Source organism: Chelonoidis abingdonii, chromosome 2 (assembly GCF_003597395.2).
Source record: "Chelonoidis abingdonii isolate Lonesome George chromosome 2, CheloAbing_2.0, whole genome shotgun sequence".
In the NCBI taxonomy this organism is placed as follows: domain Eukaryota; kingdom Metazoa; phylum Chordata; order Testudines; family Testudinidae; genus Chelonoidis; species Chelonoidis abingdonii.
Window position 1 is genome coordinate 83,986,731 of NC_133770.1, and position 21,048 is coordinate 84,007,778.

At 41.2% G+C, this 21,048-nt stretch overlaps 2 protein-coding genes across 9 annotated transcripts in view; one reads left to right on the forward strand and one right to left on the reverse strand.

Annotated features, from left to right (window-relative positions):
- The window catches only part of ACAD11 (acyl-CoA dehydrogenase family member 11), a 58,850-nt gene that overhangs the window by 20,667 nt on the left and 17,135 nt on the right, over window positions 1-21,048 (reverse strand). For all 3 annotated transcript variants that reach the window (XM_032805868.2, XM_032805871.2, XM_075062515.1), the window contains exons 10-13: window positions 15,286-15,363; window positions 12,458-12,596; window positions 12,247-12,354; window positions 10,646-10,744 (exon numbers count right to left, since the gene is read on the reverse strand). In XM_032805868.2, coding sequence (XP_032661759.1) covers window positions 10,646-10,744; window positions 12,247-12,354; window positions 12,458-12,596; window positions 15,286-15,363 — 424 coding nt within the window. The remainder of the gene's footprint in view (window positions 1-10,645; window positions 10,745-12,246; window positions 12,355-12,457; window positions 12,597-15,285; window positions 15,364-21,048) is intronic.
- Window positions 1,861-19,185, forward strand: ACKR4 (atypical chemokine receptor 4). Of its 6 annotated transcripts, XM_075062519.1 has the most exons (5): window positions 1,861-2,063; window positions 4,021-4,236; window positions 4,781-4,893; window positions 10,990-11,054; window positions 18,979-19,185. In XM_075062519.1, the coding sequence occupies exons 2-5, from the start codon at window positions 4,206-4,208 to the stop codon at window positions 19,103-19,105; spliced, it is 336 nt and encodes a 111-aa protein (XP_074918620.1). In that variant the 5' UTR covers window positions 1,861-2,063; window positions 4,021-4,205; the 3' UTR covers window positions 19,106-19,185. The 6 variants fall into 6 exon arrangements, 4 of the variants coding, with proteins under 4 accessions (XP_074918620.1, XP_074918619.1, XP_032661768.1 ...); XR_012655237.1 differs by lacking the exons at window positions 1,861-2,063; window positions 4,021-4,236 and adding an exon at window positions 17,356-17,959 and having other exon boundaries at window positions 4,806-4,893; XM_075062518.1 differs by lacking the exons at window positions 10,990-11,054; window positions 18,979-19,185 and having other exon boundaries at window positions 1,890-2,063; window positions 4,021-4,295; window positions 4,368-8,198.

Here is a 21,048-nt window from a genome sequence, read left to right on the forward strand (position 1 = left end):
TGATTTTTACCCCAGTTCCCTAAATGCCCCCCCTCAAGGATTGAACTCACAACCCTGGGTTTAGCAGGCCAATGCTCAAGCCACTGAACTAAGCCTCCCTTCCAATAAATATCAACTCTCATTGCTATCTTCTCCTTGCAGTTTCAAATGGACATGACAGTTTTCTTTCTTGGTCCTAAACTGGTTGTCTAGTGGTATTGTGCATTCTTAGGCTCTGATCCAAGAAACTCCTGGTGATTTCAGGGGGATTTGGATCAGACCCTTAAGCAACGGCACTCCTTGTCTGAAATGTCTGTGTTGAAAGTCAACTGGAGTTAGGTGCCTAAGAGCCTTTAAAAAAAATCTCCTCCTTCTTAAATCTCCTCCTCCTTGAGTCAAGTGCTTTGATGTCTCAGGTGAAAGGCCCTATAGACAAGCAACATGTTGTTACAGTAGGACTCTCTCTGAAAGCTGGAAATTCCACTCTCCTCCTATTTTTCTTTCTATGCTGTACAAATCAGACCAAAAGACTTGAAACAATGTTTGCTACACCTGGCTCTAGCCTTCCATTTTGCAAAATGGAACCTATACACATTACACTGATTTCAGCACAGGCAGAACATGGCAGGTGCTACTAATTATCCATTGTACCAAAAAGCAAAACCCTGGCCTGCTTTCTCTGTCTGGCATCCTGTATGCCATTTACTGTAAAATACTGAACTGCTACAGGATACAAAATGACGGGGCAGAATAAAATCTGTCAAAGTGTGTGGGAAGCCACTGATGTTGTATATACACAAAAGAGCAGTGTCACTGTCATGAGGTTGGCCAGATAAACTAATCTGGGCAAGACCCTCTTGTTTTGTAAACTCTTGAGAACACACAATCTGCTAGAATGTCGACAATCAAAACACTGCACACAACCTCCTAACTGAATAAATCTGTCTTTCTCACTATTGTTAACTGATACATTACTTGTGGGGTCATGATTAAATTAGATTATAAACATTTCTGGGCAAGAACATTGTCAGTTTATGTTTGTGGAAACTGGCACGTCATCTCAGATACCATAGAAATAATTAAATATTAATAACACTCCAGCCTCATTCAGGGCCTCACCCATTGCCCATCAGGGCCTGAGAATTCTTTCTTTGGGCATTAGATCTGATCCTCAGTCCTGGAAGATAACATATCACTGGCTTTTCCACTACAGTGGAGTCGCAACATAGGCGCATTTAACTTACATGATTTTAACTATACGCGCTCAGTAAAACAAAAACAAAAGAGAAAAATAACAATTTAAATACTGTACCTGTAGTGTGGGTGATTCCACCCGTCATTCCACTCAATGAGCATTTGACTATACGTCATTTTTGCCTTAAGCGCTGACTTCAGAACCTAGCCCCCGCGTAAGATGCGACTCCCCTGTATTTGCATACCAGCCTTCTGGCTTTATTCGATCTTGCACACGGCCAAACTGAAAGAACCAATAAAGCATCCCCTACTATCCCTTAATAAATTGTAGAAGTGGGGACCCACTGGAAACATTCACCTTTGTATGTCAAATATTGTAGACAGCCAAAAAAAGTACAGCACCCCCATTGTTAACCTCTCCAAAAGGTTCCTCCTGTAACAAATCTGTTTTTATTTCTTTCATAATTTAAGAAGTGAGTTAAGTTTGTTTTTAATTTTGTGCACAATGCATCACAGATGGGATGCTTCAAATACAGAATTATTATTCTAGTGTATTGCAGTAAAGATTCAAATGTTCACCTATCCCTTTTAGATAATCATACCTAAACAAGTTCAATGCCACCAGCTGATTTTCCAGAGAACTCTGCTGTTCTGGTTTAAACACGCACATAAATAGCAAACTTGTTACTCAAGCTCACAAGTGATAACTGACTTCCAGGAAAGCAGGATTTTTACAGGAAAATTAAAATGAAAGTACAATTGGGTTCACTTTAAGGGCGTGATGCAGGAAAGAGGATGAAGATCAGGGTGAGTCACACCAGAACTGAACATTCCACTGTGCAACTTCCAAACTTCAGCTTCTGCTACCGGACTGCTGACAAAAAAAACAGGTCAGTTCTCTCTTTTTAAAATGTTATTATTTACTTAGCTGTACACTAAGTGTAATACTGAGTCTGTTTGTAGCTAGAAGGACTGGCGATTTTGCTCTTGGTGAATGTTATTGAAGTTTGTTTTACAGAGTTAAGGATTTCATTGAACCAAGTAATCACTTCCAATTCTGAAAGTCACATTAAATAATTCATTAGTGATAGATTTGTGCTCAAGTGGTACAGTAAAGTCAAAGCCAGGGGGAGAATGGGAAGGAAAAAATCTGTACATTTCTCACTATGCATATTTAATCGCATACAACCCCATACAGAGCGCTGCCTACCCACACACGCAGAGTAATATTGAATTCATACCCAAAAGGTAACTTCTGTAATTTTTATAAGATGTGCAAATATGTATATTATATTCATACTAGATACAATGCATGTCTATGAATAGAAACGTTGCTCAAGAATAAGAAATATTAGTTTTAGGGACAAATAGGCACTGTGCCGCATCAGGCAAATATTTAATACAGAATTCAGCTCACCCAAAACTATATCAGGTATCTGAACATGCCTCACCCTACAAGCTTCTCTGCTTTATGATGCATTAACAAAAATGTCAGAGAGTCACTTTTCCTGGAACTGTTTAAATTCCCTTTTTATGAGCCCTTAAGAAAATCTGCTAATAATCCTCTTCTATTAATCATTTCCAGATGAGCTCTAATGTTTAGAGCACGGAGTCAGGAGACCTAGATTATATATCTAATTTTCTGTCTAATGTTAGACAATTGCCTTAATCTCCTGGATCTCCATTTCCTTTCTGGTAAAATGGGAATACTAATTCCCACCTTTGAATTCTTCCAATGAACGCGCTACGTAACTGCAAAAATATTATTGTTGTTGAAACATCTGATTGATAGAAACTGCCAGTGGTAGAATATATATAGTAGTATCCCTTGCCAAACAAAATAAAAATGAATAGAATCCCTTTATCTTCTATACTGTATACTTCACAATGCAGTAATACCATACAAGACAGACTTATATGAAGAAAAATTAATTCTCATGTAAAGTCCAGAGTAGGAAATCTATTGAAATGTTGGTTGAAAAATTCCAAGAGGTTAAGGATTAAAAACAAAACATGAATATTAAATAACCAGCATTTATTAATTTGAGAGCAGTTTCATGACCAGGCAAGGAAATAATTTTTGGACACAAGTATCAAATGAAAATGTTAACATTTCTCAATTTTTTTTTAAAATTCAAGTTTCCAACTTGATTAACCACACACTGATACCTTGCACATGACATTAATAACAATTTAACTTCTATTTGTAGAAAGAAGCCATTTAAAAAAGATTTTCAGATAAATATTCTGAGTAAGGATTTGGCAGATGTTTCCTTTAGAGACAGTCAAAGTTGTATGCGGTTTTTCAAGTTTCAAAAAGCCGACTGGCAGCGCCAGATATCAGTTTAGCATCTGTTTTCAATAACTTTAACACAGTAATATTCAGAAACACTGCAACAGAGAAAATGTGTTTTCTCTATTCAGCAGATTTCTGCTCTTGGCTAGCATTAGTCCAGTTTATTTCCAGATAATAGACCATTACAGGATCTCACAGTCTCTTTTTACATTAGATAGAATTACTCATTTGCTGAAATTCCACATAGTTTTAGGAACTGGGAATAGGATACAGGGAAAAGTGTAATAAGTGAATTGTCTACAAGATGCAGACTGGAGAGAGGATCTTCTAAACTATCGTATTAAAGGGCAATAAAAATCTAATGATGAGATTATTCAGAACATATACTTGCACTTAATCATTAAGAAAATCTGTCAGCATAACTCTTGGAAATTACTAAAGTTTTTGGTTTTGAACTATTTTGCTGCCTTTTAAAAATTCTCACGAGATACAAAATTGTCTGTGCATAGTATACTGGGAAAACTAATAGGTGGCTTCCTTTCTTCCCTTAGGACTGAGACTGCCTCAGAGGGTATGTCTCCACAGCAAAAGCTGTGCAACAGCTAGCCTACCCAAGCAACTGTGAATACATCTGGCGCAGCTAACAAGAGTAGTAAAGACCGTGCAGCCCTGCATATGTACTCTGTTTGCGAGCTGGTTCTGAAGCCTGCATTGCACTGTCCTCACTGTGATTGTTATGTGCATTAGCTGGATTAAAGCTATCTTAGGTAGGCTAGCTTTTGCTGTGGAGACATACCCAGACTATCAGTCCTGAAAACAGATCTGCGTAGGTGCAGAGCACCAGTGAACTCAAAATGGCCAGAACTGGGGCCAATTCTGCTTTACTGTTTTTAAGTAGACACCCTCCATAAGCAGCAGACTTGCATCTGACAAATCTCACACACACACACACACACACACACAGAGCTGAAATATACAACTGCAGGCACCCTTTAGCAATGTCTGCCTCTCAGTTTCAAACAGTTAGCTCTCCTTCTCAGTGTATGTATTGTGGTAGCACCCTAAGCCAGGATTGTTTTGCTCAGATGTGCTAGGTGCTGTATAAACAGATAGGAAGACACGGGCCCTTGCCCTGAGCAGCTGTAGATGTATAGTTTGTTTGGGGTAGTATCTTACTATTTTCAAATGTATACATAGTGTTAGTTTTTATTTGTATTTAGCTTAGATCTTTATACAAACCCTAACGTGTTCTAGGGCCCACTGACAATCTTTAAACATGCAATCAACTTAGATTCATTTTTTGTCTTGTAGCTTTTGCCATGGGGTTGGGTGAAAATACCTCAATGGACTATTATGAGGACAATGGTGAATCAAACTTCACCTTTGACTACACTCAGTTTGAAATGCTTTGTGAAAAGGAGGAGGTGAGAAATTTTACTAAATTGTTCCTACCTGTGTTTTATTCACTGGCTTTCATTGTGGGAATTGCAGGAAATTCCTTAGTGGTGGCAATCTATGCCTACTGCAAGAAACCAAAGACTAAGACAGATGTTTATATCATCAACTTGGCAATTGCTGATCTGTTACTGCTATTCACCCTCCCTTTCTGGGCTGCAAATGCAGTCAGCGGATGGATGCTTGGAAACATCATGTGCAAGGTCACTTCTGCTTTATACACCATGAACTTCAGCTCTAGCATGCAGTTTTTGGCTTGTATCAGTGTGGATAGATATAATGCCGTTTCCAAACCCCAAAGTCACCAAAGAGGTGGAAAGCAATGCAGCGTAACTTGTATCTGTGTCTGGCTGGCTGCCATTTTGTTGAGCATTCCTGAACTGATTTTTAACACAGTCAAGAAAAACGGTGACCGGTATGGATGCTTTCCTGTATTTCCAGTGGACCTGGGAACACTCCTTAAAGCAACCATTCAAATCCTGGAAGTTACGCTAGTGTTTGTGTTACCCTTCCTCGTCATGCTGACCTGCTACTCAGCTATTGCCAGAGCATTCTTTAGGTCTCCAAACGTTCAAAAATCTAGGCCCCTCAAAGTTCTGCTGACAGTAGTGGCTGTTTTCATTGTCACTCAGCTGCCTTACAATATAGTCAAGTTCTGGCGAGCCATAGATGTCATCTACTTGCTGATTACAGACTGTGACATGAGTAAAACCATAGATGTTGCCCTCCAAATAACTAAGAGTATAGCCTTGTTTCACAGCTGCCTAAACCCAATCTTGTACGTCTTTATGGGAGACTCTTTTAAAATGCACATTACGAAAATCGCCAAAAATTTGGGATATTGGAGGAGAAGTCGCAATTTACCAACCGAAGAGATTTCTATGAATTGTGCCGGCCACACAGAAGAAACAAGTAGCTTTACTATATAGCAGTTGTAGCACCGTCTCTAACCAGTGTAACAGACGGGAACAATTATAATGCATCTGAGAGCTATTTCCACTTTGATTAAACTTAAACATCCATGTTACTCTGCAAGTCAAATCTGAAGTGATGTTCTGACACATGAACAGCCAAGATGTTGCAAAGAAATTCAAAATAGAATAAGACCAAAAACCATATAGTAAAGGTAATGGAAACAACAGAAACAGAGTTCAGCTTGAGCGCTTGAGAAAAGTGAGATTTAAAGGGTCACAGTGCTAAGCCATTAATTAGATGAGGAGTGAATGGACTACATACCGATATGCTAATCACAACAAATATATACTTAATACGTTAAAAAAAAACATGATGGCACTGAATTTTGTACCCCAGAGTTAATAATGTTCAGCCCTTTAAAATGTAACCTTCCAGAGTTGCTTCTCAAAACTGTTTCAGGTCTTCCTATTGATTTTAAATATTTGTGTGAAATTGCAACTCTGTTTTTCCTTAGTTGTCACTTCACAAATGGCCTGTGAGGCTTGAGCTGAGGAAATAGTTCATCTCTGGTATTTCACAGAGGCAGCAGCAAACAGTAAACTATGGTCCAGTGTCTTATGATTCCAAATATGTGTGGCATGTTTAAAAGAGTTCCTTTTCTGCAACAATACAGAATGCCTTTTAATTATATTCTGCTTGCACTAGATTGCAATGAGTCCTATTTCCTATTACATGCACATGTCAAATCTTTGGTTTTAAATCCATATTCATGTGAGATTACTCAGAGCTTCATTTTGGTCATTTCCTGGAAGGCAATTCACATTTCCAGTGACCTCTATAAAATGCTTTGGGAACTGATGTAACAATCAGCAATGAAAATGTCTTACATTTTGCAGATGACACTTATGACCTAATTTGGAACACGTAGCCCTATAATGTTACAGAAAATTAGTTTTGATTTGTATGCATTGTATGCCTTTATGGATATTTTGCAGGTGCACTTCAGGCACCAATCTCTGTAGCTTTAGCACACAGACTATAAATAACTGGCTGAAGCAAGAGAGCATATTTATAATCAATAGTTCAGGAGTGGATAGTCATGGTCCTTAAGGAAGGAATTAGTGAGATTAAAAGTACTGGCCTGTGATAGCTAGAAGATTGACAATTTAAAAAATTGTCTATATAATTGTTACATTTAAGAGTTTAAAGAATAGAAGGAAACTGAGTACTCTCTGCAATCTGTTTACATGAGTTTCACTGCGAGGATGATTTTGGTAACAAAGGTGGATCTAATTGGCTACACATCCCACATTACAACAGTCTCAAGACATTCATATGTATTTGATGCAGAAAATAAGGTAATGAATGCAGGCCCACTGAATTAAGGAAGGTGGCTAATCAGTCAGAAAATTCCGTGACTTCATCCCTGTGGTCATTTGGTTACAACATAAGCTCCCTGCCTTAGGAAGAACGGAAAACACAAAAAATGAGGACGCTAGAGCAGGAAACTGAGTGGGCTCACGAGAGGAGGAGGATAGATACACCTTTACCTCGATATAACACTGTCCTCAGGAGCCAAAAAATCTTACCACATTATCAGTGAAACTGCGTTATATCTAACTTGCTTTGATCCACCGGAGTGCACAGCCCCGCCCTCCCGGAGCACTGCTTTACCGCGTTATATCCGAATTCATGTTATATTGGGTCACGCTCTATCAGGGTCGAGGTGTATGTACGTAGGCAAAAGATGAAAGGCCGGCTTTGTGGTCCCCAGTGTAGGGAAACTAAACCATTATTCAACAGATCATTGCCTGTGCTGCTGCAAGACAGTTTTGCCAGTCAGTTTTACTAGTGACATGCTAAAACGGAGGTGTTGGTATTATGAAACTAATCAGTGTTATGCCCAGTATCTAATTTTGAGAGTTTTTAAAAAATATATATAAATAAAATAACTTTATTTATACTGATAAAGCCTCACTCTAGTGAAACTAACAGGCATTGATATAGATATTGTTCTTCATCTGTAATATGCATGTATTGTGGGCTAGACTCTTGACTGGCATATATTGGCATACCTCCATGATTTACAGAGGAGCTGGCCCTGTGTATTTTAAAAGCAGTGTAATCGATATATTAACAAGAATTTAAGTCTATACTGAAGAAAGCGCTCTAAGGCAACTTCCACACAAGGGGCCTGGCATTTCCACATGAAGTAGATGCTGTGGTAGTTACTATCTATAAACAAATAAATAAAGTGATACTGTAAAATGGTGGCCCTGATGTATTCACTTCTGGTTTTAATTATGTCCTTGCTTTTATTAGATTTATTATATATGGAGAAGTAAAAATCTCTGCCACACTTTTTGTATTTGTGATCAGTTGAAAAATTAAACTGTTTCAAGCAACTTGCATTTCAAAAGGTGTTCCAAAAACAAACACTTCAAGTAATCACTGGACTCCAATATAGAGCCCATTTAAAGCCCGCTGAAGTGAATGGGAGTCTTTCCATTGATTACAATGGGCTTTGGATAGGCCCCAAATGCACTCTATTTTGATCTGAAGAAGAGCTCTATGAAAGCTTGTCTGTCTCTCTCACCAAGAGAAGTTGGACCAGTTAAAGATATTACCTCCCCCACCTGGTCTCTCTATTTTGAGACGTGTGAGTTACATGTTCAGACTAACAATATGTATACAAGAAATCATCAGGCATGTTTTGTAAGTTTAAACTTATGGAGTGTAAAAACCTATGTAACATTAAAGAGAAGACAAGAGACAATCTTCTTCTTTATGTTGAGATAACAGCAGCTATCAACCAGTGACAATCTCATTTTGGAAGGTGACAAATATGCCAAGCGTCCTTTCCACTTCAGTCCCTGAAGTATTAGGTCTACACAGAGTCCTCCATCTACTGGCGATTCTAGATATTGCAGGTCAAACTGTATTAGTAAATTATTAGAGCTACACCTCTATCTTGATATAATGCGAATTTGAATATAACACGGTAAAGCAGTGCTCCGGGGGAAGAGGGGGGCTGCTCACTCTGGTAGATCAAAGTAAGTTCTATATAACATGGTTTCACCTATAACACAGTAAGATTTTTTGGCTCCCAAGGACGGCGTTATATTGAGGTAGAGGTGTATTTGCAAACTCTGTGGATGCATCTCACTATATAGCTCCCCCTCCCCCCTACACACACACACACAGGTAACACTCAAGCTCCATTCCAATTACTGTTAGTATAGATATCACTACACTATATTTGTGGCCCTGCCCTGCAAGATGCTGAGTGCCCTCAGGTCCCATTGACTGATGTTTTTCTGTTTTCAGATTTTCTAGAAATATAGTAACAGTTATTTAAATGCAATGTAGTTGTTTTTATTGGGAATTCATTATCAGAATCTCCTGGGATTAGATGCTAACTTTACAAAATACAACAGTGAAGCCTACAATATAAATGATTTATGTAAACTAGAATTGCATTACTCTATATTAAAATATAGTATTTAGCATATGTATTTCTGGAAAGTCTGCAAAAAGAAAATTATCTTTTTTTCCTATGAGCTTGGAACTGCTACTTTAAATCATAGTAAATCATAGCACTGTCATTGCTTCAGTTACTTTGCAGTAATTTAGGATACATTTTACATTAATGCTTTTTTTCTTTTTTGAATGGATGAGTTAAAATGTTCTTATAGTACATTACTGTACATTGTCTATGCTAATTTAAGGCTAGAAAGACTAGTGCAGGGACAGCAGAATTCCTTTATCCCTCCCCAGCTATCAAGGACAGGAATAATTTTTGTCATTGTGTGATTCACCTTGTGATCCCCTGTACAATATTTTCAAATCACACCAATTAACTGCTTCCAGACCAGGCTGTGGAGATACAGATGCTCTGAGGGTAGGATCTTGGAAAGCAGTTGTGCCCTATAGCACTGAATAGAGAGACTCAAGATAAGAATATCCATGTTGTAGCTGCAGGGCACAGGGTCTGGGGTACACGGTCCTGGGAGGCAGAACCAGCTTGTATCAGCAAAAGGAAGAGCGAGGCCTTAGTTTCGAGACCTTTGCAGTGATGTTGAAAGTGTAATTGAATTAATGTGTTATATCCTGGTACATTTAACTACCATATCTTGGTTTCTAAGGGAAGACATACAGCAACAAATGATGTTCACATATGTTGCATACTTGGGGGCAGAAACAAAACTCAAGGCTGGGATTCATAGTCTTTACCAAAGCATTTAAATGAGTAACAAAGTTTTTGCACTGTAGCTTCAAGGATATTCACCATTTATGCACCAGCTTATAAAACTAGCTAGGAAGTGAGACGGGAAGTGTTCAGACCAGGATTAATGCATCAACACCAAAGCCTAGTCTAAAGAAACAGCCAGGGAAGCATGACTTAAAATAATCACTCATATAGCCCTCCATAGTAACCCCATTCCATGCACGAGCTGCCAAATATGAAGAAAGCCTCCAGACATAGCTCAAAATACATGGGTCATCTGATGGAAAGATACAGCTCAATGTGTCAGCTAAGTAGCTTCTGGAAGAGTTTAAAAAGGGTCAAAAAAGACTAAAAGGGTAAAACAACAGCACACACCCTTAACAGAATTAAGGTTTGGCTTCATGTATTAAAACCAAGCCTGAATATCACTTCCCCACTATTTTACAATCCAGCACCCTGGTCACTGAAGAGACACTTGAAATTCTCAGAACTGGAGTGCAAATTATTTTTGTTTCACCGTGTTTAGAAGGAATTTGAGCATAAATTCATTGTTCTACAATGATGAGCTTTTTACTTACCACTGCTCCACCATTTCTTGCCATTGATTACATAGCTATCTCCATCTCGCTGAATGCTGCATTCTATGTTGGTGGCATCACTCGAAGCAACATCAGGCTCTGTACAAAGCACATTTATGAGCATGTACAGTGGTTTTGCAGTTAGATCCATTATTCATATATTATGGGAGGGGATTACAATTACTTTTGGTTTTGCTTATAGAAACATCAAAAATAAAAAACTGGAGAGAAGGTAAAAGAGACGGGGATAAAAAGTGTAATTCAAGGCTAAAGCAGAAAACACTGACACTATGCTCTCTAATAACCTCTCAACACTTCTGGACCAAGCATTTTTTATCTCACAGACCTTGGCTCAGATTTTCTGTTCATTCCAGTCATTGCTGGAGGCAAAGTACAGTCAAGGAGCCAGGTAAGATTCCTTAATTCTCAAGCTGGTCCCAGGAATAATTGGTGAGTGCCAGATACAGGCAAACCCTATTTTAGGATAGGGCGGGATTGTATAAACTCTATGCCATCTGAGAACACCCTCATGCCAAAAGAATTCTCAGCTGGAGAGTCAGATTCTTTCTGGCCCCTTTGCACTACAAGAGGGCAGAACAAGGGAGAAAATCTGGGTTCTTCTCTTTCTCTACATCCTCCTAAAGCCAGTGACCCTGGAGTTCTTCACAGAATGTTATCACTGATAGAGCGACAGCCTTTCCTTTGCAGCTTCTGCTGTTTGGAACCTCCCTTCAGTCTGCTTCATCAATATTCTGTTTCCTTCCAAATCTTAGGTGAAAACACTTCTTCTCCTTTGGGAACACAGCAATAAGAGATATTATATCCTATCCTCCAAGATGCAGGGTTATCTAAACTCCTGCTGACTTGCAGGAGGCACTTAGCACTTTGCAGGATTTGGCCCTAAACCTGTGGATCAAAATTTCCAAACTTGGGCACCTAAAGATATTCTCCTGTATCAAAAGTGCCAGTTTTCCCAGAGGTGTGCTGACCACCAGCAATTTTCACTGAGAAGATAATTTCAGGCACCCGGGTTTGAAAATTTTGACCATAACGGACAATGTAAACCCAAAAGAAATGATAAACAATTGCTATGCAGGAAGTGCATCACATTTTGGTAGTGATTTTCTATATTACACTTCACAAACAAGAAATATTTGCAGATGGACTGTCATTGATATTTGAAATATTACATAAGCATTATTAGCTGCTAAAGTGGTATAATATTTAGCATATTTACAGTGTGTTCCATCAGTGATCTCAATGCACTTTACAAAGGAGGGTAAGTTTACTGTATGTCCTGTTTGCATAGAAATTTTGTTTGGCTATTAATAAAAAAGCAAGAGTGAAGGTATTCTTATAGCAAATAGATTATTATTAATTTTAACTACGAGAAATGGCACCTGCTGTAACTATGGGGACTAAGGATCTTAGCATCTTGCAGAATTAGACCTTCTGGCTGTCGATAGCACATAGAGAGGTTCAAAGCAATGGTGGAATGCAAAAGGTATTAACACAATAGCTTGTGTTTCTGCACCTCTCTGCACTGCTGTGAAACATACACGGGAGGGGGGGGGGCAGTTTTCAATTGCAGAAACATTTACCTGTCATGCAGAAGCAAGAACTAATTTTCCCTTGAAGAAGAGGCTCAAGCCACTGTTTCTTTTGCTCTTCAGACCCATACAAATGCAGGACCTCCATGTTTCCAGTATCTGGGAGAAATCAGAATGTTTCTTTTTGCAATACATAGTTCGTACATCATAAAATGTTCACAAAATTGTGGCTAAGGAATGGGATGGGGGGAGGTTTGCTAACCTGGTGCATGACAATTGAAAATTTCTGGGGCAAAGAAGCATTTTCCTGTCTCCTCTGCAATTAATGCATAATCAACCTGACTCAGACCACTGATGGCTGGCAGGAAGAGGTTCCACAGACCCTCTGCTTTGGCCATTTCCTGTCAGAAGACATAAGACCAATACACAATGAATCTTTATTCTGAGATTACATGATGATTCAGTAACCATCTCACCTCCCTCTAGTCAATCTTGTTGTGCCAACTACAGTTCTCCTTTCCCGAGTCTCTATATTCCATTTTTTGGCATAATGTTGGGGCTTCCCCCTCACACTCAAGCTCTCCCTAACTTTTTCCATGTGTACATCTCTCTCAATCTCTCTCATACGCTCTCTCCCTTTCTTTGTTTCCTTCACCTACTCCTGAACTCCAGGGTTTCTACCACATTAGCCCAGAATAACCACCCAGGTAGCATATGCCAAGCTTCCACACACTCCTTGAAAAGAACTGTTAAAAAAATCTGCCTGCTCCATGAAGTATTCTGGCTAGAACGGTGATAACTCACCGTGTGCACATGCATGCGTGTGTTCTGGTTTGCATGGTAGTATATTGTTTTCCTTTTGTGTTTTTGGAATCTATGCTATTTGAATGAGGAGATGGGTAACTGTTTCAGCACACATCACCCCTGTACAACACTATGCTGTTTTGTGATGGTATGCTCCAATCCCAGGACAACGAAAGAAAGGAGCTCTCCCTCTCTCTCCACAGTGCCGCAGGGCCTCCCTTCTCATGGGATCAGGGTGCCCCCTAAAGACACTGTGAATGCTTTATTTAAGCTTTATTAAAAATATAGAACTGGCATATAGATTAGCAATGTATGAGGTGAATTCTACTCATGTCAACGTAATAATTAAAACAGTTGCAAGTATAAGCACAGCATTTTCTAAAGTGTGTGTGTGTGTGTGTGTGCGCGCGCGCACGCGCCTGCATATGTGCTGGGGTGGGGAAGGGAAGGGAAGGGAAGGAAGGAAGGGAAAGGCTCAAGGCTTGTCTACACTATGCAGCTTTTAGCAACAAGGCTGCCGACAAAATAATTCCAGCCCCGCGAGCAGCAGGAGAGCATTCCTGCAGACAAAGCCGCGTTCATACTGCCACTTGCATCGGCAAAACTTTTGCCTTTTGGGGGGGCGGGGGGGCGGCTTTAAGTACCCGTGACAGACAAAAGTTTTGTCAACAACTTTGCAGTGTAGACAAGCCCTCAGACAGGTCTCCTACTTCTTCTCCAGTCTCACTTCTCTTTTTTAAAAAATTCTATCGGTGTTGTTAACTATTCCACTGCTCAAAGCATGTAAGAAAGGAGATGAAGAACTAATATAAAGATCAACACAATCTGCTCTGAGACGTCACTCATACTGTGTAAGACTGTAAAAAAGTCTAGATGCAGTACCTGGGCTAAACAAACCTTAAACAAGGTTTCAGATTAGATATACAGAGACCTCAGCATGCTTAGTACCCTGGCAAACACACCATTTAAATCCTTTTAAGCTTTTATTAAAGATATAGAAAAGCAGGAAAACCAGTTACAGCATTTGGAATGTAAAGTAAGGCTTTCATTTCAAGAACAATGCTTATTCCCTTTCTCTTTCGCTGGAGAGTGTCTTTAAAAGAAAAAAATAACCCTTGTTTGACAGTTTTTAAGATAGTAATAACTCTTCTTTTTGGGGAAAAATGAGAAGTTAGTTGAGATGAGCTGGAGCTGGCATGGCTGTTATTAAAGTCTGATCCCATTTCCTAAGAAGATAAACAAGACAGACACATAGAAAAGAAATAGCAAAGAGAGAAAATGCATCTTCTGTCTCTGATGTCGAGTCACTTGCAACCTCACTGCTGGAAAAATACAGGTACAGCACACAGTGTTATCAGCCACTGTCACAGGCTTACAGACGTATGGTGAAATATGCAGTCTTGGCCAGCTAAGTCAGACTCTTATCAGACAGAAGGAAAAAGGAGAGAGTTAAGAAAGAGATGAAATAAGGCAAAGAAGGAAAAGGACTTGGGGGATGGGGTGAGAAAGTCTCACACTGCAGATGACAACTGGGATTTGGCTAGAGCCAGCAGAGATGGCAATGTCATCTGGCTCCCTCTCTCTGGCCTGATCTGGTTAGGACATTTCTCAGGGATTAAGATGAAGAGGCTCCAGGGACCCAAGAGATGGCAGGGGTGACAGCTATGATGGTGAATCTCACTTCAGCAGCCAATTTTTCCTCCCAAAGTCTCTTCCAAAAAAGAGTGATGGGTGGAACAGCCCAACCTCTCATTTTGTTCACCAATTAGGCCTATTTTCTGACACACCATTTTGGTTCAATGATTTCTGGTTCCCCTCATCTCTTGTTTACCAAGCATGATCTTAACACAGTCCTTGAGTTGTATCAGTAGGCTTTTTTGTTTGGACTAATTCAATCTGTCTCACTTTTGTATCTTTCCCCATCAGCATTTGTTGTTATGGGTTATTGTAACATCTTATAAAATCATGCTCACTTCTTGGAGTTGAGTTCACAATTAGGGTAAATGTGTAGGCCCAATTATCACAAGATCACCATATGGCAGGATTGTAAGGGGCACAAATGGTTTTATTTTCCTGAGCTTTCAAAAGCTTGGGAAATACTGTATTACCACGTGTATTTTTAAACAGCATTTCCTTTTTAAAAGCTTATTGTATTTTATATGCATAAGACAAACATGATTATCTAAAAGGTTAACTACTCTAGGTAATATTTGCTAAGGCAATTGGATCAACTCCTTCATTTCCATCATCACTGCAATACTCAGGCAAACATTCACTTTGTAGTACCTTCAATTTCTCAATCACTGAAGGTTTCTTCCATCTGTCCAGTGAATTTTCATCCCTGGCATAGTACTCAACCACTTCCTTAAAAACAAACAAACATACAATAAAAAGTAATAATATATGGTGTCTTCTACTACCTCTTTCCCAATCTCCACAAACCACAATTAATTCCTATTAAATACTAGAAGTGCATCTTTATTGTACAAGAGTATATGTTAAATAATTAAAAACAAAAAAATTAAAAACCTAATTACAATCTGATTATGTATGTCTCACACATATAAAACAGGCTTAAGACTCCTCATGAAATTTAGCCAAAACAGCACCTCACTTCAGATATAAAAATGACTCAGTGCTATTTAAAACACTTACCTGATGGTTTTTGAAGTTCAACATTTTCTGAAGATATGAGTAAGCACTTACCATGACTAGTATTTTTGAAGGGTAATTGTATATGAAATGATACCATGATGAAATAACCACTGCTATATAAAACTTAAGTTGACTATGTTGACACAGCACATACAGTACTACCAGTGCAATATTGCAACATGCAAGCTAGTTATCCAATTTTAGTATGCAACAAGTGAACACATGAAGAATACAGCTGCTTCTCTAAATAATAGATGATCTTTCCATTGTGTACTCAGTCATCTGGAGCACTAGATATTAGCACTGTATACGGTTGTGCGCTTCACAGCAATCATAATGCTAAATGTTGCTCTCTACGAGACATTTTGAAGACTAATTTTTTATGCACTGATTATATTTCACAGTTTTTAGTGCTTTTTATTCAGGGATCTCAAACCACTTTTCAAACAACTTTGGGAAGGTTAAATGACTCATTATGCTGAAAGGTTAAATAGCCTATCAAAAGCCACGCAGTGAATCAGATTCACAAACAGAATTCAGGAGTCCTGACTTCCTAACCCCAGCTGTAGCAAACAAACAAAAACCAATATACATTTCCTTTAAAGGGTTATGTAGGGAACTTTCCATATTGTTTTCTGTTAAACATGCATTCCTTAGAACCCATTTTTTCCTAAAGAGAAATAAAACTAGTTGTGACCAGAAGATGGCTGCTTGACCTTTGAGAAAATCTTTCAGAAATAAGAACTTAACTGGAGCAGGTATATTAAGAAATCATCTTGTTTTTCATAATTATGGACCTCTCTTCCCATTTCCACTATCAGCTTTCAAGCCTACATTAATGTCAGACACATCTAGGAACTGAGGGCATGTTGATATATTACAGAAGTGTACTTAATATCAGATATAAACAGCACTTAACCTTGTCCTCCTTAGAAAGGGCTATGGGAAAGATAAACATTCCATCCAGGATGGGGGAGTAAGAACAGCAGCCTTCTTCCTGGATGACAAACAACCCTCCACTGCAATTCTTCCCTCTGGTACACAATCAAGCCTCTAACATGCTTAATAGCATATTATGGCTCCACAAGAAGCAACATCCTATAGTCCTGGGAACTTACAGTCAAATACTTTACTGAATATTACATTAACTTCTAACAACATCATTAAAGCAGGACACCAAAAGTTTTTATCAAATTAACCTAGTTGCAAGGCATGTTACCTCCCACACACCGAACAAGAGATCAGTGTAGAGAAAGTAAACAACCTAGTGCTGCAGGCAAAGAACAATCATGGGAACAAAGTGCATATCCAAGTAGAGTATTAGTCAAAAAACTGCTTCTTTCAGAAGGCTTGGATTTTCAGACTTAGGCCTGGTCTACACGATGCGTTTATACCGATTTCAGCAGAGTTAAACCGATTTAATGCTGTATCCGTCCACACAACGAGGCCCTTTATATCGATATAAAGGGCTCTTTAAATCGGTTTCTGTACTCCTCCCCGACGAGAGGAGTAGCGCTGAAATCGGTATTACCATATTGGATTAGGGTTAGTGTGGCCGCAAATCGACGGTATTGGCCTCCGGGTGGTATCCCTAAGTGCACCACTGTGACTGCTCTGGACAGCAATCTGAACTTGGATGCACTGGTCAGGTAGACAGGAAAAGCCCCGCGAACTTTTGAATTTCATTTCCTGTTTGGCCAGCATGGAGAACTCACCAGCAGAGGTGACCATGCAGAGCTCATCAGCACAGGTAACAATGCAGTCTCCTGAGAATGAAAAAGAGCTCCAGCATGGACCGCACGGGAGGTACTGGATCTGATCGCTATATGGGGAGAGGATTCTGTGCTAACAGAACTCCGTTCCAAAAGACGAAATGAAAAAAATTTGAAAAAATTTCCAAGGCCATGATGGAGAGAGGCCACACCAGGGACTCAGTGCAGTGCCGTGTGAAAGTTAAGGAGCTCAGACAAGCCTACCAGAAAACCAAAGAAGCAAACGGAAGGTCCGGGGCAGGGCCGAAAACATGCCGCTTCTACGCTGAGCTGCATGCAATTCTAGGGGGTCCGCCACCACTACCCCACCCCTGTCCGTGGATTCCGAGGTGGGGGTGGTAATCTCAGCCATGGCTGAGGATTCTGCGGACGGGGAAGATGAGGAGGAGGAAGAGGAGGACGAGAGCTTGCAGAGAGCACACAGCACTCCGTTCTCCCCAACAGCCAGGAGCTTTTTCTCACCCAGACGGAATTACCCTCCCAGCCCTCCCAAGCCACTAGCCCAGACAATGAAGCCATGGAAGCGACCTCTGGTGAGTGTACCTTTGTAAATATAAAACATGGTTTAAAGCAAGCGTTTTTTAATGATTGATTTGCCCTGAGGACTTGGGATGCATTCGCGGCCAGTACAGTTATTGGAAAAGTCTGTTAACATGTCTGGGGATGGAGCGGAAATCCTCCAGGGACATCTCCATGAAGCTCTCCTGGAGGTACTCCAAAAGCCTTTGCAGAAGGTTTCTGGGCAGGGCAGCCTTATTCCGTCCTCCATGGTAGGACACTTGACCACGCCATGCATGTAGCAAGTAATCTGGTATCATTGCATGACAAAGCCTAGCTGCGTATGGTCCCGGTGATTGCTGGCATTCAAGCAACATCCGTTCTTTATCTCGCTGTGTTATCCTCAGGAGAGTGATATCGTTCATGGTAACCTGGTTGAAATTCAGGAATTTAATTAAGGGGACAGAGATGGCCATTCCTACTGGGCTGTTTGCCTGTTGCTTAAAAGAAATCCTTCCTTGCAGGTAGCCAAGCAGGGGGGGGGGGGAGGGGGGGGATGGCGCTGAGCTTTTTTTGTTTGGCTAGCAGGGATCTTCCCTGCTACCAGCCACGCGGTGGGGGGGAAGGGGGTTTAGCAGTGATCTTCCATGATACCAGCCACGCGGTGGGGGAGGGGTAAAGCGATCATCCCAGAGAATTGGATGGGGGGGGTTTCTGCTGCTGCATGTTAACAGGAAAGAAGCAGCACTGAACGGGCTTTGCTTGGTATTTGGGAAAGGAGGGCACTGTGTATATGAAGGCTGCAGAAGCCGAAAGACAATGGCTTACCATGGCCGCATGCAAGCTGAATTCTGCTGCCCGGACCTGCGTCTGTGAGATCTCTAACACCAGAGCCGCAGGCACTCAATATTAAGATGCAAAATGCGACCTTGTAGTGAAATCACATGTGCTATGTAAGGTGAATAGTGTTGTTCACCGTGAAAGAGTATAAGCATTGTTCTGTAAAATGTATCTTTTTAAATACTTCTCTCCCTTTTTTCCCTCCCTCATGCAGCTGCAAATTTTTCAAGCCTCCCTACTCCATCCCGAAGGCTATCTCAGATAAGGCGGAGGAAAAAAAAAGACGAGACGAAATGTTCTCGGAAATCATGGAAGTACCCGCAATGAAAGAGCTCATCTGAATGAGTGGAAGGACGTGGTATCAAATTACAGGAAAGATGCCAGTGAACGTGAGGACAGGAGGGACCAACGTGAGGATAGGAGGAGGGGAGAGGAGAGAGATGAGAGGTGGCGGCAGGAAGATCAGAGTGTAGGCAGGAAGATCAGCAACATGCAACGCTGGGGCTGCTGCGATCAAACTGACATCCTCCGACGTCTGGTGGAGCTTCAGGAACAGCAGCAGGGTCACAGAGTGCCGCTGCAGCCCCTGTGTAACCACCCTCACCCTCACCATGTTCCATATCTTCCTCACCCAGACGTGTAAGAACGCGTGGGGGAAGGCTTCGTGCACCCGCCCACTCCACCCCCGTGGACAGCCCAACCAAAAGGCTGTCATTACTTTGAAATTTTTTAGTGGCCTTTTCCTTCCCTCCTATCCTCCTCCCAAACCACACCCGGGCTACCTTGTCAGTTCTCTCCCTCTTTTTATAATGACTTTTTAATAAAGAATACATGATTTTTAAACGATAGTGACTTTATTTCCTTAAGCAAGCTGTAATCGAAGGGGAGGGTGGGTTGCTTACAGGGAATGAGTCAATCAAGGGGGGGGGTTCATCAAGGGAAACAAACACAACAGTCACACCGTACCCTGGCCCGTGATGAAACTCGTTTTCAAAGCTTCTCTGATGCGCACACTGCTTCCTGTGGTGTGCTCTTCTAATCGCCCTGGTGTCTGGCTGCGCGTAATCAGCGGCCAGGTGATTTGCCTCAGCCTCCCACCCCGCCATAAAGGTCTCCCCCTACTCTCACAGAGATTGTGGAGCACACAGCAAGCAGCAATAACAAAGGGGACATTGGTTTGGCTGAGGTCTGAGCGAGTCAGTAATGTGCGCCAGCGCGCCTTTAAACGGCCAAATGCACATTCTACCACCATTCTGCACTTGCTCAGCCTGTAGTTGAACAGCTCCTGACTACTGTCCAGGCTGCCTGTGTATGGCTTCATGAGCCATGGCATCAAGGGGTAGGCTGGGTCCCCCAGGATAACTACAGGCATTTCAACATCCCCAACTGTTATTTTCTGGTCTGGGAAGTAATTCCCTTGCTGCAGCCGTTTAAACAGAGTAGTGTTCCTGAAGACGCGAGCGTCATGAACCCTTCCCGGCCATCCCACGTGGATGTTGGTGAAACGTCCCTTGTGATCCACCAGTGCTTGCAGCACCATTGAAAAGTACCCCTTGCGGTTTACGTACTGGGTGCCCTGGTGCTCCGGTGCCAAGATAGGGATATGGGTTCCATCTATCGCCCCCCCACAGTTAGGGAATCCCATTGCAGCAAAGCCATCCACTATGACCTGCACAGTTTCCCAGAGTCACAACCTTTCGTAGCAGCAGCTTAATGACTGCTTTGGCTACTTGCATCACAGCAGCCCCCACAGTAGATTTTCCAACCCCAAATTGATTCCCGACTGACCGGTAGCTGTCTGGCATTGCAAGCTTCCAGAGGGCTATTGCCACTCACTTCTCCACTGTGAGGGCTGCTCTCATCTTGGTCTTATGGTGTTTCAGGGCAGGGGAAAGCAAGTCACAAAGTTCCATGAAAGTGCCCTTACGCATGCGAAAGTTTCACAGCCACCGCGAATCGTCCCAAACCTGCAAAACTATGCAGTCCCACCAGTCTGTGCTTGTTTCCCGGGCCCAAAATCGGTGTTCAATGGCTAGAACCTGCCCCATTACCAGCAGGATCTCCAAAGCGCAGAGGCCCACGGCTTGAGAGAATTCTGTGTCCGTGTCCATGTCCTCATCACTCTTGTTGCTGCTCTGCCGTAGCCACCTCCTCCTCACCTGGCTTTGCAGGTCCTGGTTCAGCATAGACTGCACGAGAATGAGCGAGGTGTTTACAATGTCCACGATTGAGGTCTTGATCTGAGCAGGGTCCATGCTTACTGTGCTATGGCGTTTGCACAGTT